Raw genomic sequence first — 16,449 nt, 5'->3', positions numbered from 1 at the left:
TTTGGTACTTTGCATTTGTGCATGAACCAAAAAACTTCTACATGTATCGCTTGTTGCAAACCAACAACAAGGTCCATGAGTTTGTGCATAATCTTTTCTATATGTTGTTATTTTCTTCATTCTCAAGAGCATGTGTGCACCTCAGCTGGAGATGTTCCTTCCCTTTAAGACAAAGATCTAAATTGAGTTATTTTCTAAATGTTGCACTGCTACTACTCCGTACACTTCATTAAATTAAAAAAAAAAAAAAAAAAAAAGCCACACAAATGAGCAGTATTGAAAATGCTTGCAAATTGTGCTGTAAGGACATTTGTGTCTTCCCTGGTCCAAACTGTTGTCATTGCCTTTATGTTCTGATGTGAAAAGAGTCCTTTGCTGTTGTAAAACTCCAAAACATTTGTTCAAATGAAAGTGACTCTGTTCTAAGTGGATAATGGCCGAACAAATAAAGCTTCTATTCCTCCCTGAACGCCTTCCCCTTGATTGAAAATACCATTATGTAGCCGTTGCAATGAAATAGTAAATTCTTGCAGTCAGAAACTGGCAGTCCTTTAGAGCTAATGTAGATTGTTTTAGACTTTAAGCTAGCGTCCAGGTATTTTATCTCCCGTCTGCGCAGAGTAGCATCCTAAAATCATTCTGTTTCCAGGGTGATGAGGATTGAGGTGGGTGGGCAGCGGCACCCGGGGTGACCTTACCGAGACTGTTTCGTAATTCAGCATCTGCCGTTCTGCAGCCAGGTGTTGCTCATGAAGCTGTAACCAATATGACTCCGGTGAAGAGTGGCTGCTGTCTGTGTTTTGTCTGCGTGCGTCTTACTTTCCAGCACCTTCAAGGTCTTCGCTTGAACCCTCCTGACCTTCTTCTGTGCATGTGACTCATGCGGCGTAACCATGTGGTTGTTGGAGTGGTCGACGTCTCGTTAATGCTGGTCCGCACTTACTGACATGTGTTAATCGACTTGTGGAAACTCGCTGTTACCAATAGGCAGCAACAATTCTTCCCTGGAAGCTGCTGAGTACAACAGCAGCTTCAGTTGTGACCGCAGCCCAGATGAATAAGCATTAAGTGCTTTGATTGCACATTAGCGAACAAAAAGGCACAGCTCATTTCCTTCCTCTGTGCAAATTATTTGTCGCATAATGTGAGGATTCTTGAAACGTTCTTGTCGTGTGGTTTGTGTTTGGTTTCTGTGGAATATTAAGGGGCCAAAGGGGCTGCGTTACATAACTAATGCGTTACAGAGGGGGGCGAAATGAACAAAAAAGTTACAAATGTAAAGAACATCCTTGGATTTTTATTGAAACAGTCATTTGCCGAAAAAGAAAAGAAAATTCTAATGTGCCGCCGTCGCGTGCCTGGGAGCGTGCGCATGTTCGAGTCTGCCTGTCTTTCTGTCACGCACGCACGAGAGAGAGGGAGCACACAGATGAAGAGGAGGTAGAGGTGTGGGAGGTAGAGATGGATGGTGGCATTCAGACAGTTTAAAGAGGGGCAGAAGCGAGATGCACAGTTTCAGAAAAGTTTGGAGTGTGTGGAGGAGGGAGAGTAATTTCACCAGCCACTCCTGTGTCTAGTTACGGAGGTACACCGGTACAGGATGACAACTGGTCTGCACAACACTACATTGAGGCCGAGGGCAAAAAAGAAACGTTGCAAATCTGCCATACAGCTCTAGCATTATTGCCTTTAAGAAAAAACTAAACATAACGAGGCTGGGATATAAAGCTAATTGTGAAGACAAAGAAGGCAAAGAGAGAGGCAGAGTGGAGCCACTGTGGGAGGGCCATAGGTCACAAGTTGCCACTGGTGGATTATGACCTTTTTAGTCACAACCATCACCCATTTTGGAGGCTGTGGTTTGCAGAACTATTGAATTGTATTGTACCGACACATGTTTCTATTATTTTGACAACCCTATTGTAGTCAGTGGGCTAGGCTATATAACAGAAACCCTTTTTAACTGAGTCCAGTTTAACAAACTACATCATAATGACAGTGCCAGACTGCTATACTAGAATGCATTTTCATTAGTGTACTGAATGACCTGTCAACTGAGTGCACTGTAATCCCAAAATAACATTATGACCACATTCCTAATATTGTGTAGGTCTCCCTTGTGCCTCCAAAACAGTTGTGACTCATCAGAGAATGGACATGGGCCTTCTGATGGTGTCCTGTTGTGTCTGGCACCAGAATGTTGTTGGTGGGGGGGTCTTTGGGTCCTATGGGTTGAGGGGAGGGGCCTCTGTGGATCATCCCACAGATACTTGATCAGTTTGTAATCTAGTGAATGTGGAGGCCAGGTCAACACCTTGTGCCGTTTGTTCATGTTATTTTGAGTTGTTCCTAAACCATTTTTGTGTGTGTGCCTCTGTCAGGCTGCATCCTGCTGGGGATGGCTGCTACCATCAAGGAGTGTCATTGCTATGGGGCGGGGGTACCTGGTCTGGTCTAGGTGGGTGCTACATGTCTAAGTAATACCAACACGAATGCCTGGTCTGAAAGTTTCCCAGCAGAAAATTGTATTGTCACAAGATGGTCAATGTTATTTACTTCTCCTTAATGTTGTGGCTATATATAAGTGACCATTCTGGTCATATATTCTGATTTTGCATGTAACCCTGTATTCAAAGCTTTTAAACCATTTCCCACTGAAAACATACACATTCAATCAGCAATACATAGTTTCAACGTAATTGATTTTTAGTGACATGTCCTTTCTGCAGAGGTCTTTGAATTATCCAGCCATTCACTATATGTACAGAGAAGCCAGATTAGTTTTTAATCCATGATACATGACCTAAATTGCTGTCACGGCATTAACACGTTGGATTTCAAAACACAGTTTAGACGTGCATTGGGAGACAAAAACACAAGGACTACATGTTCATTGGCTGATGCTCTCTGTGTCTGAGGAGACGTCATTTGCTGGCAGACCAAACTTCCAGGGCAGATGGCGGTCAAAGATGGCCTCCCGAACATCATGAGGTCCACAGAGGCAGAACTAATGGAGGGCATGGTCTGGTGGCCCGTTGTCTGAGCCAACTGTTATTCTAGCCCGTGGTGCTGGGACTTGGCCCGCTGCTGTACAGTAGCTGAGTCATTTAGCATTGAGAGGCCATTTCAGAAATACAGGAAATCACTTTCACACTCATTACCGCAGTCTATATGCAGAATATATGCATGACTTAAGTTTTGATTGTCTGGAATATGGATCATGACCGGAGGTGACATTGTGCTCACATGGATGATTTTCTCCCAGTGTTATATTTCCTTTGATTGATTTTACCTGAAATGGTTATTAGTAGCTAGAAAAAAGGTTATTATCCACACCTTTAGATGTATGACAAATGTTGCATGAATTTAATTAAATACAGATAAATGAAACACACTTTCCCCACTTGCTCATCGCAGATGACAAACAAGCAAATACCTTACAGTTTTATGGATTGCGCTAAAATTGCTGCACATGAAAAATGACTAAAAGTGTTCCCTTTTTCTCGGTGAACGAAGGTCAGACATTGTGGGCGAGTTTCCTAATATTTATTTATTTATTTTTTTCACATTTCTCTGCTACAGGACCACAAAATGTAGTCTCATTTCCAAACAGGTACTAAAAGTATTATTTTCTGTCTTTGGCAGCTCATTTTTAAATCGGCCTGTACATTAATTTGACATCCTAAATTTGCAGGCAGGACAAAACTGTCTCATGGTTATTTCTAGAAGTGTCTGGCGCCAGGAATCAAGGCTCGCTAACACAAGCTCGCCTCCCCCCACGGCAGCTAAGGAATATTTCTGTGCAACACTCCGTATTCCCTCTTGAGCTGCCAGTATGTGATGGATATGCACAGTATGCCCAGACAGCCCATGACAGCAGATATATACACATGATTAGAGATAGACATCCGAATGTATAGGAACACCTTCTCATTAAATAGCAAGAAGCCTCTAGTTTGGCTGCAAGATATGTCTCCCTTTAGCTTTACAGCTGATCACCCAGCCTCCCTGTCTCCATGTCTCTCTCTCTCTCTGCATGTAGAAACATCAGGAAAACCATTATTTGAACCTAATGGTCTGAACCTAATTCAGACTCAACCTTAGGCAATGTCCAAAAAGATCCTTTGTCAGGAGGAGGTCGTGTGGCAGTTTTCTTCAAATGTAATTCCCCTAGTCACTTAGAAATAGTCACAAATTGGCTCAGCCTTGAATCCCGTTTCAACCACGAAGGGGAAACGGTTCAAACATCTCTGTTGCCCTCCAGTGTTTGCAAGACTAAATCACATCTCTGCACCTAGAGTTAGTGAGTAGAACACACGCACCTTCAGCTGTGGCACCTCTAAACATGTTAACAACAAAAAAACAAAGAGTTACAAGCATGTGTTGTTGGAAAAGATTTAGTTGAAATGGTGCATAACTGGTTATACAGAAATAGCATCTGGTAATCCAAGCCAATGTTATTGTTTGACTGCGGAGCATGATGTTAGGGAGCTATATGCTGCACAGATGAAAAAATGCCAGTAAAACACTATGTACTCTCTTACACCAGAGGGTATGATCTTATATAAAATAAAATATATATCATTAGATGTGGCTTAACTGAAATGTCTTTTCAGATTTTCGAGGAATGTGTCATCTGAATAAAGCTGGAAACGGGCTTTACTTTGAATGAATGAGGAGTACTGGAGGTGCTCAGGATAATCCGCTGAAAGAAATGCATCTTGACTTGAGATAGTTTTGACGTTTCTTGGGCTTATTCCTGAAGTGGGAGGCAAAACGTAGCCCTGCCAAACTTCCTGACTGCAGGCATCGGCAACAACATCAGTAATGGCCTGTATTCCGATTAGTTGTTACACTCCGTGCTGAGTTTTAAAAATAACAACAACAAGTAAAAATGTACAAGAGAGACTAAGTACTAGAAGAAGTGCCAAGAATAACATGTCAAGAATGTAAAAAGAAAGTTTGGAAGTGAAAAGAGCGAGGGGTGAAGGGATCGCTGCATGTTGTAGAATCAGCTTTTATCACTTAAGAAGAGCACTCAAGTGTTGGCTAATCTGTATGTTAAGAGTTCAAGTAACTGTAAAAACAATTTCAGTTAGGACGCATAACACAGAAAGATATGCAGGGCAGATGGCAAAGTTTGAATTAAGCGAGAACATCTCATTGACTCTATTTGATATAAACAACTGATGAAAACTATTATCTGGGTTGCAAATCCTTTAAACCATTGGAACATGTAGGCATGCAGGAACGTGTGACTAGTTTACACAGATTAGCCACAACTTTAAAACTACTGACAGGAGAAGTAAATAACATCGACCATCTTGTGACAATACAATGTTCTGCTGGGAAACTGTTGGACCTGGCATTAATGTGGATGTTACTTAGACATGTAGCACCCACTACTAGGTGTTGGCCTGACCTCCAAATTCCCTAGATCTTAAACTGATCAACAATCTATGGTATGCACTGGGACATGCCTGAACCACAGAGGCCCCTTCCCTCAACCCATAGGACCCAAAGGCCCTCACTGACAACACTGTGTTGCCAGACACCACAGGACACCCTCAGAAGGAGCTGGAGCCACAAGGGAGACCTGCACAATATTAGGAAGGTGGTCATAATGTTATGCATGATGGGTGCATAATACACATCTGGCTGGTCTCTTATCTGAAGTTGGGAGGACTGAGAGGAGGATATTTTGCACGAGGGTATGTATGTGGCAAGAGTCAAGAATACAGATTATGATGTCCTGCTAAAATGTTGCTGCTGCTACTACTACTAGTACAATCTTCATCATCAAACAAAACAATGATTTAACATCATCCCGATAATTAATTAGATCAGATATCCGCTACAATTCCCACCTTATTTATTTTCCTGCAGTGATGAGTTGCTGCTGTGAGAAAGGTCAGCATCTTTGTTTTTTCTTTTGTATTTCAGCGTGTCTTACTGGAAGAACTTTTTGGCACGGGTTGCTGTACAAATATTTTTTTTCCCTCTTCCAAGGAACCATATACACACAGAGAGACATTCTTCACACACACACACACACACACACACACACACACACACACACACACACACAGCTCTTCTCTCGTGAAACCAGATGAGATGTCCCAACACTTTTACTCCCCCACATGAACGCAACTTAACATAAATACCCAGCATCCAAGCCTGCTTGCGATTCTTCTGTTTGCAGCTCCTCGCTCACCATGAAGGCAAGTAGAATTTGCATGCAATAGCAGATATAATGCCAATTTCAGACAAATGCAAAACATGAGCAATGCTGTATGAGGGGATATTGGATTTCAGCGAGAAAGTATTTTTGAATTCAAGCTTCTCCCCTCTTCTCAGAACATTGCACAACTCTGTGCAACAGCCTTGCCGTGGCTGTTTTTACTGTTCACTACCAAAGGGTAAATGTGTTTATTTTTACTGTTTCAGCATGCGATACGTGACATTACAAATGACAGAAATCTCTTTAGAGATTAATGGCTTGCACTATGTTGTAAACTTAACTTTGTTTTCACTCTGAACTGAAATTAAATTTGATTTAAACGTCATTTCCAAGGTTTTGTTATCAGACAGTTGATTGCCAGTGGGGACCTTTTGGGAGTTGGTCCGAGTGTGATGGCTGTACCAGATTACAGGTCAGGGGGGTGACAGTGTTGGAATTTCATAGTTTAACTTATTTCTTTCTTGTAATTCATAACATTTTGAGATAAAATCAACCCCATTATTGCAGGTACACTTTACCAGATGACGGGATTTTAACATTTCTTTGTTTTTTTTTTCCTATTTTTATGTCACATTTATCTGTGTCAGACCAGAAGCAGAGCCATGGTGGTCTACGCTCAGTTCGGCGGGAGACCCTGTGGCGGAGGGCGGTCTGAGACCAGGTCCTGCGTGACCACAAAAAGCTGCCCTCTGGAGGATGGATGTGGAGACAGGTTTCGCTGTCGATCAGGTTAAAAAACAAAACTCCCTTCCCTTTCCACGATCACACAGAAGTAAATGAATGATCGCTAAGGCGTCGTCTGTCTTCTGACCCGCAGGGAAGTGCATTAGCAAGTCTCTGGTGTGCAACGGGGATCAGGACTGCGAGGAAGATGGACTCGATGAAAGGTCTTGTGGCCCTGAACATCACATGGCATGTTCAGAGACAGCTCTTCCGCCTAACATTGAGCTTCTAGGACTTGGGTGAGTGACAGATCTCGATGTAGAACTATTTGCATGACCCCCATACATGCAGATAAGCAGGTATTACATGCTTAGCATTAAGATGTTTTGCCGTTTCTGTAGGTTTGATGTGGTGACGGGAGAGAGGAGAGGCAGTGTCATCAACACCAAGAGCTTTGGTGGCCAGTGTCGCATCATGTTTAGTGGTGTCAACAGGTTTCACTATCGACTGCCCCTGAGTATTATCAAGTACAACACTTTGGTTCGTACCTCTGGAAACACCTAGGTACTCTGATGTATCGCAGTTGTGTTTTCAGTCAGCATTTCTCAGCATCCGTAACACATGTTATGGCTAAAACACTGCAATGAAGGACTAAAGAAAAAGAAGATGGAACCTGTTGGTGTCATGTTTAGAAGAATCTCTGGGAACTTTGTGTTGCTAATGACATCTCCATCCTTCTACTTTTTGGTAGTTTTGGCCATTTTCCACATGCAGCATTTATGTGAAAGAGGATTAGTATCTCTAGAACAACAACAAACAAAAACAAAAGTCAGAATTCTCCACATGGTGCTGGAAAGTTAGTCCTCAGCACATCACTTGATGGCGAAAATACCCTTACAGGCTCACTGGGTTCTGCTTAAGGTTTCTTTCTGTTAAAAGAGTTTTTCCTTGCCACCGTCACCTTCAGGCTTGCTCTGGGGGTTCCAATTCAATTCAGTTTTATTGATATAGCGTCAATAACAATACAAATTGTCTCAAGACGCTTTACAACATCCGGTCTGAAACCCAGCCTGAAACACCCAAAGCAAACCTGAAAGTGCACAGAATTGTGTAATAGATAAGAAATCAGAGGACAAGGGCTCGGTGCCAGAGAACAGTAAGTGGAGGTATAGGAGCTCGGTGCGAGAGAGAAGAGAGTAGGAGACATGTGCTCAGTGCACTGTCCCCCAGCAGCCTAGGCCTGTTACAGCATAACTAAGGGATGGTTCAGTCCAGCCCTAATCATAAGCTTGATCAAAAAGGTAAGTCTTAAGCCTGACCTTAAAAGTAGAGAGGGTGTCTGCCTCCCGAACCCAAGACTCTACTTCCCATTCTACTTTTTGAAATTCTAGGAACCACAAGTAGGCCTGCACTTTGAGATCGAAGAGATCTGTTCGGTTTGATATGGTACAATGAGATTAAAGACCAGATGTTGTAAAGCGTCTTGATACAATTTGTATTGTTATTGATGCGATATATATATGTATATATATACATATATATATATATCTATAAAACTGAATTGAATATTTTGGTACATAACTGCTTTTGTCCACATGTGTTGATTTAACCCTACTTTCCTCAGTATTTTATGTTTCTTAATCATGGGAAATGCTAAACATTGTCACACTTGTACTGTCCTCAGGTTACAGTTCAGAATGACTTCAGTGATGAGGTCTTCAGCAGTAGATGGCAGTTCACTAAGGATGTCGTCAAGAGGATGACAGTGTCCGGGACAACGTCAGGATATCGCAATTATGATTATCATAGGATAAAAGTGGAAACTCAGGTGTGTGGAAATACTCTACCATCAACAAACAAGCGCAGACATCTTATTCTGAAATCCTGTTTAAATAATGTTTTTTTTTTCCCTCTTTACAGACTCAAAAGATATTGGTTTTAAAGAATGACATAGAGGTAGCTCAGTTCCAGAGTAATTCTCATCAATATCTGACAATATCTGAGGAGTTTTGGAAGGCGCTGGCCAAACTCCCTCCTGTCTATGACTACTCTGCCTACAGGAAGGTTTTGGAGAGGTTTGGAACACACTATCTGTCTGAAGGAAGCCTCGGAGGCTCCTTCAGAGTTGTTGACACACTGGATGAACAGAGTGAGAAAATGACAGGTGAGGATTCATGAATCATTAGTAGTTCTGGAAGTTGGCGTTTCAAACAAAATAGAGCAAATGAGCAGACTAATTTAGTTTCTGTTTGCACTGGATTCTACCACCAGTCGCTGTTTGCTCTCAGCAGCTCAGATTGTGGATTGTCTTGCTGCAGCCTTAGCCTCCCTCCGCTGCAAAAAAAAAATAAACAACAACCTCTGAACAACCTCTTCACTGCTGCTGGAAACATAGTTTCCACTGTTCTGTGAAGAACAGAAGAGTAACAGCAATATAGTCATACACGTCATCTGAGCGCCATGGAGCTGAATTTGTTTACAACAAAATGACTCTGGTTGCAGGACAGTGCAATTGTGTGCACAGGTGTATTTTTCTCTGTATTAGTTGAAACATGCCCAAATGGCGTGTTACCAGACTCATATTCTGACAAGAATTGAGTCTAGCCATGCAAGGCTATGTTGGAACAGCAAACAACACTTTATTCTTAATATGGACAAAAAGAGTTAAGGTTGAAAAAATTAAATTAATTAATTAATTATTAAATAATTCTTATTTATTCTAATGGTTGCTGTTAGTGTCTTTCCTGGTTATATATATATATTAGCCTATGTTGCTCCTCAGTGACACAAAATTAACTGGATGTATTTTTTCTAAATGCACTGAACCGAATTTAAAAAAACACATTACTGATTTCATCTTCTAAAATACTTTTTAGAAGAAAAAAATAATCACATTTGATATCTGTTGTAAAGTATTTCAACAAATACAAAGTATCAGTATATCCTGTGATGTGTTTAGGCCCTGCTCCAATTCAGACATTCATTTCTGAAACTGACTTTTCTTTTCTCTTTGTCTCCAAGAGACGGAAAGCGATATACATAACGAATGTGAGAGGACTAAACGCTGGATTCTGTTTTTCCCCCTTACCATCGAGAAATGTAGACACAGCCATCACACTTCAGTGAAAAATACAGGTGAAATTTAGATGTTAATGTTACATATATACGAGAACCTATAAATCCTCTATGGCATCCATCATCTCTGCAAATATTTTCAAATATTTTAAATAGCTACTGGCCATAGAAGAGCTTTGGCACAGGTGGATGTGGATGGAGGAGGCGCGTCACAAATCGCAGGACTGCAGAGAATGCAGCTACACGACGTGGACAATAACTGGAGAATGTACTCAGACTGGGCTGAATCTGTTGCATCATTTCCAAAGGTCATAAAACAAAAGGTGAATGGGCAAATCTTTGCGCTATATGTGCATTTTAGTGTTTCGTTTCATCAAGTAACACAGTTTGCATCTCTCTTCCATTTTACTCTTTAACTGCAAGTCTATTTTTGGAAGGTGCGGCCGCTGTCAGAGCTGGTGAAGGAAGTGCAGTGTGCTGGGGTGAAGAAGGTCTACCTTCGCAGGGCCATAGAGCAGTACCGTTCTGAGAGCGACCCCTGCCACTGTCAACCCTGCAGAAACAATGGCCTGGCTGTTATGGAGGGAAATCAATGCAAATGCATCTGCAAGCCTAATACGTCAGGAGTGGCCTGTGAAGAGGGTACTGAAGCGGAAGGTCATCCAGGTGGGTTACCTTTCTGTAAGTTCTTTACTACTGCAGTCAGTCAAGCTTGAAAAAATAAATAAAATGTCATATCTTGTTCGTTTAATCTGTACAAATTGTACAAAGTAAGTAAGTTAGTGAGATCCCAGGAAGCACTTGCCACAGTTGTGATGTTATAAGGCTGCTAAGGGAGAATCCAGAAAGTCGCACCACCCAGTCGATAAGTAGTCTAGCTCACAACTCCTTTTTAAAATAATAATAATTTTTTTTGGATAAACTTGACATGACTTGAATAACTGAGAACTTCCACAGACATAGCCATTTGTTGGCTAGTTCAGCCTTCCAAATACTGAATGGGCACATATGAAAGTGGTACGATAAAATATAATAATCGCAGATGTATTCTTTAATTCTTCTTTTTTGTGTGTGTTCATTAAGGAGTGATTCACGGTAGTTGGGCCTGTTGGTCTTCCTGGTCGTCCTGCTCGGCGGGTCAAAGGTCACGCAGCCGTTCCTGCTCTAATCCCTCCCCTCAGAACGGGGGACAACACTGTTTTGGAGAAACATCTGAGATGTCTGACTGTGAAGATGAAGACCTGGAATACTTGAGGTAAGCGAGAGAGATGACGTTTTATTTGAACAGCATGAACTTAGAAAGATTTATGCAGCGGACAACACCAGTGAGAAGGCATTTCATGCAGATTATGTGCTAATTTTTAAACAATTTCTCCACAGAACCTGGGAGCCTCAGTGCTTTGACCAAACTCTCCCACCAGTTCAGACGTGTGGAACCCCACCTGCTCTAATCAATGGCTACGTCTTGGTAAAGATGAAGCTAAACTGTAAAATGAGGAACAAACTGTTGCACATTCAATATTTTATAATCACACGATTGTTTATTGTAGAAAAGGCCATATTAAATATGTAATACCTTTCCTGTAGAGAGCCTGATTAAATGACCAGGGGTTAGATTTGTCCTTCAGAGTACAGTCTTTTAATTTCCAATCATTTTTAAGAGAAATCTGCACACACCTATCATCTTCTTATCACCACGTGCTTCGCAGGATCCTAAGGAGATTTACCTTGTGGGCAGTAAAGTTGAATACACCTGCACTGAAGGTTACCATCTTCTTGGTCAACCCCTGGTTTGCACTGCGAGTCAAACCTGGTCACACAGCCCTGGACTGTGTAAACGTGAGTTTGTGCAACCAAAGTTTAACATTTATGCTCCAATAAATGAATTACAGTGTTACTTTGTAAAAACTTTTTTTCCCCCCAAGTTTCAAAGTGCAGGATTCACTCTGTCACGCCTGGTGTCACAGTCACTCCTCTAAAGCACGCTTATGACATAGGGGAGTCAATTACTTTATCCTGTCCAGAGGGTAGACAGCTACTGGGAGAGTCATCGGTTATTTGTGACCCCAGTCTGAATTTTTCGCCAAACCCAGCAATCATCAAGTGCAGCGAAGGTAAGATTTACTTTGACGTTCATACCTAATGGTACAATGTGATGTGACCCTGGTGTATTCTACCCTTCTTCCGAGCCATTCTTCTCCATTGCTGCTCCATATCGCCGAACAATGAGGAAGACTGATTTCTTTGTATCCTACAGTCCCTACATCACAGCCAGAGATTGCTCCCTCAGGGCAATGTAAACTGTGGGAGAAGTCTTCCAGGGGGGAATGTATTTGCAAAATGCCCTTTGAGTGCAGGTATGTTTACTCTGCTTATTATCAATTTGGTCATATGATTTTGTTTTTATTTTTTTTGCAAGCAGTCTGAGCGTTTTTCTTTCTTATTATTTGTGGTCACCAGTTCATCTTTGGAGCTGTGCGCCTCTTCACCTGCGACCACAAAATCGATCTATCTGACTGTGTGCAAAATGCACGCACTGCAGTGCTTAGGGAAAAACTATGTGGTAGCTGAGGACAGTGCCTGCAAGTGGCCACTGCGCAACACCACGGGCTGCACCGGCTGTCACATGTGGGAGATGTGTGACGGTAGGAACAGGGTTACAAACAAGCCATGCTAATGGACAGTGATTGGATTTTCTAACCGTGCTCCCCATTTGTCATCCCACCATTCATGCAGATCAAACCAGCGAGTGTCTCTGTAAGGAGTCTGCAGACTGCCCGACCCCTGGATTGAATGTGTGTGTCCGCGTTGGGGACGACGAGACTGCGCTGACCTTGAGTGAGTGTGAAGCTGGACTTCGGCGATGTAAAGGGGAAAAGGTGACAGTTGTCAGTATCCTGCCCTGCACTTCCTGAAGGTCCAGACAGACCGCTGACTCGCCGACTTCTCATGTTCTTTTACTCATTAATCCTCTCTCTCTTTTTGTAACCCAATATTGTTTTGAGTGCCAATACTTGCACCTGTGTTTTGCATGTTTAAAAACAGATTTATTAAGAAATAAACAGAAGAACATCAGACATATTTAATTTCCTTTCATTTTTGGACTTCAGTGGGTGTGATATCACAGAGATTCTACAGACACAACACTACATCACACTTTAAGGAAAGCAAGGGCACCACAGTTTACTGTGTTTATAAAATGTTATATTCCACTTGAGTTGCATGCACATAAGGCCTCAAGAAGTGGGGCTTCATTTTGAGGAACCGCTTTGTATATATCCCTTGAGATAATGTTGGAAATATCTGTTATCTGGACTGAAATGGTGCATTTAAAAAGCTGCCCCATGCTTATTAAGCCAGACAGTGCTCAGCCTGCCAAGCACACAAACCCCTGCTGACAGTTTATTCCTGCCCCTGGATCGCTGCCCTCTCAAGGTGTGAGTGTGCATCTGAACTTGCCTGTGAAACGGCGCGAAACCTGCTCCATTTTCAGCAGATACGTTACTCCATTTCACCTGTTGCTCGCAAAATATGGTGGGTGGATTGTGCCACAGCGACAATTACCAGGACAAGGAAATCGTCAAAGGCGCAGTATATCCTGGAGACAGACAAGAGATCGGCAGCGACGTGAGACACAGATTAACGCGCATTGGGTAACTGGGCAAAATGTTCACTGAAGAGACAAGCTTTTATCAAGCGTTTGTTTTTAACTGATGTTTTAATTAACTACAGCTGTTGTTTCTAGCCCGCATACATTTAGCAAGGTTATTAATTAGCTAGCTGAGATTGTAGTGTTATAATAAAACATGGTTAACATTGTAAATGGGTCCACTTGAATTTAACCCAGACTATCTTTTCATTGGCTTAATCAAGTATCCTATACTTTTATTACTATTAAGTTGTGATGTCATAAATGATGTTGGTTGTATTGTTTTGAGTTGTGTTGTTTCATCAGTTTATCTTGTGCAAAGAAAACTGTTGTTTATATTTCACGTTTATTTTTGCTGAACATTCTGTTACATTGGAAAATTATGCATACCTGCTATGGACAACGAGGCCCCCCGTCCTTGCACTGGACAAACTGATGCTATTTTCTTGGGGATACAAGTAGCACCATCTTGGGACTTTGGAGCAGGAGTCTGCGCAGTAAGGTCCGAAAGTAGGCCCGACCACATTTCCACCAGACTCACTCGCGTTTTCGTTTAATACTACGCTCTGCTCTACTTCCACCCTTCCACCAGTTACAAGGAAATGTTGTATTGAACACTCTACCTGTTTGTTTGTTTTTTGTTACAACTCTCACGGCTCCATGGAACCGCTTTACGGAGCGGTTGGCATGGCAACTAGTAGTCTTACAAGTAGTAAGTAGTCTTACATCACATCCTGTTTTTATAGCGTCAAATAACTAACTATAACGAAACGTATCCAAAAAATATGACACTTGAACATGCATCAAGATTATATTAACTACCAAAATGACAGAAACCATCCTTGAAAAATAGATTATTCGACTTGTATTTTAGTGTTTTAGTTTGACCCAAGTCCCATCTACTAACATGGAGGAGGTGGAGCTTATGACCAATACTGCAGCCAGGCACCAGGGGGAGCTACTTGCTTTGGCTTCACTTTTGAGGAGCAGTTCCGTTTTAATGGTTTTGCCTCATGCGTCAGGGTGGAGATCAACAAATAATAACGTCTTAATGCACATGCATAAAACAGCGCTGTTCTTGGTTCTGAAGCAGCGGTAGAGATCCATAGAGACAACCATGTATGGAGGTGCATCTGGAGATGCGTGTTAATACCAAGTCTGAACACACTTACCTAAAACTGGTCACTTGTGATTGGATAGCCCAGATCGGCCAATTTTAGAATCATCAATTGACCAAAGGTGCATTTTTTTAAATTTTTTTTTTGTGGGAAGAAATTGGAGACCCCTGAGAAAAAACCCAGACAGGCAAGGCGCAGAGAGAACGTGCCTATCATTATAGTATAAAAATACTATAAGGGCCAATAATGGCCTTCCACTGGATTGACTGAGGCTAATCTAAAAACCAATAATGGCCTTCCACTGGACTGGCTGAGGGCTACACCGTAAGCTCATGCTTACAGCTCATGCTTGGCTCATACTAGGCTGAGACCTCCACCTGCAGTTGCAGTGGCCTGAACATCTGGCTGTTGGACAGACCAGAGTCAGCGGAGGAGGATGGACCTTCCAGCCCAACCTCCAAACGATTGGTGAGCGTTAGAAACGGCTCCTATTTAAAGACTCACGCTGGTAACTACATGACGTCATATTGGCGTAATGATGACATCATCACTAGCAAAAGAGACCACGCCCATTATGGGCCGGTGATATTTTGATATTCATGATTTGAAATGTAAATTAATGGGTTGTAGGCCTACGCGAGCTATTTTTATATAATATATATAATTGAATACAAATGACAGAAAAATCGTAAAAAATATATTTTAAGTTGTTTTATAGTCATTATTAAATAATAATTGATTGACTCATATTGAAATAAGGCATTGAGACTAAAACCGTTTTTTGTACCAGGCTGTTTAATATTACTGTAAAGTTGGGCATTTTAACATGGGGGTCTATGATTCGCTCCCTTTTGGAGCCAGCCTCAAGCGGTCAATCGATGAACTGCGGTTATTGCACTATCACACAGAAGGACAAACAACTATTCCCACTCACATGCAGACCTACGGCCAATTTAGAATCACCCAGTGTCTCTGCAGTGTGGGAGGAAGTGGGAGCACCTGAAGAAAACCCACACTGACATGGAAAGGTCCCAGCCAGCAGTTTCAAACCCAGAACCCTCCTTACTCTGAGGTGACAGTGCTAACCACGACACCACCGTGCCTCCAATCAATGCTACTGAATAGAACAATTGGACAATTTGGGGTTTGACAAAGATTTATAACATAAGGAAACCTTGAAGAATGAGACTTACATGTGGGGCAATAATGACAAATCCAAATGGCAAACATGTTGGGATGTTTGCTCCAAATTGTTCCATATTAGCAGCCAGATATTTTGCAGTTAGTCACATCACTCAATCATGCAGCAAATGCATCTAACGCACTGATTTTTGCAAGAACCGCTGAGACAGTTTGTTTTTTTGGTCGTTTGTCTCCACCCAGTGGACATTTCAGCAAATTACATGCAAGACAATTAAACCACTAGTTGATAAGTTTCAATAACAAAAGTTTTATTAACAATGTAAAATGACCTATGTCGGCTTTGACTACAGTACCTTCACCTTGCCATAAACATTGATTACAATCTTTAACAAGTAAGACCCATAATACCTGCTCTCTGCCCCTCGGGCAAAGAGAGGCGCTTCCTGCTCACACCAATAAACAGGTCCTCTGCAAACCACTTCCAACTTTGAGAATAATTCAGAGAGCATTGCGTAAAGAGTATGTGTATATACAAGTCTAATGTCTCAATTTATAGATAG

General features: G+C 41.8%; 1 protein-coding gene across 1 annotated transcript; it reads left to right on the top strand.

The window, feature by feature from the left end:
* Window positions 1-6,215: 6,215 nt before the first annotated feature.
* Window positions 6,216-13,465, top strand: c7a (complement component 7a; the record flags this gene model as incomplete). Its single annotated transcript, XM_084551786.1, has 18 exons — window positions 6,216-6,221; window positions 6,358-6,419; window positions 6,575-6,653; window positions 6,829-6,970; window positions 7,059-7,203; window positions 7,306-7,444; window positions 8,589-8,732; window positions 8,825-9,068; window positions 9,926-10,039; window positions 10,136-10,302; window positions 10,417-10,645; window positions 11,063-11,234; window positions 11,360-11,447; window positions 11,689-11,818; window positions 11,905-12,093; window positions 12,237-12,336; window positions 12,440-12,624; window positions 12,716-13,465. 18 exons carry the CDS (start codon window positions 6,216-6,218, stop codon window positions 12,892-12,894), a joined length of 2,514 nt encoding a protein of 837 aa, XP_084407912.1. The 3' UTR covers window positions 12,895-13,465.
* Between the last annotated feature and the right edge of the window lie 2,984 nt (window positions 13,466-16,449).

Source organism: Chelon labrosus (genome assembly GCF_963514085.1).
Source record: "Chelon labrosus genome assembly, chromosome: 9".
NCBI classification, from domain to species: domain Eukaryota; kingdom Metazoa; phylum Chordata; class Actinopteri; order Mugiliformes; family Mugilidae; genus Chelon; species Chelon labrosus.
Note: the sequence above shows the minus strand (reverse complement) of the source record. Positions and strands in the feature narration are given on the sequence as shown.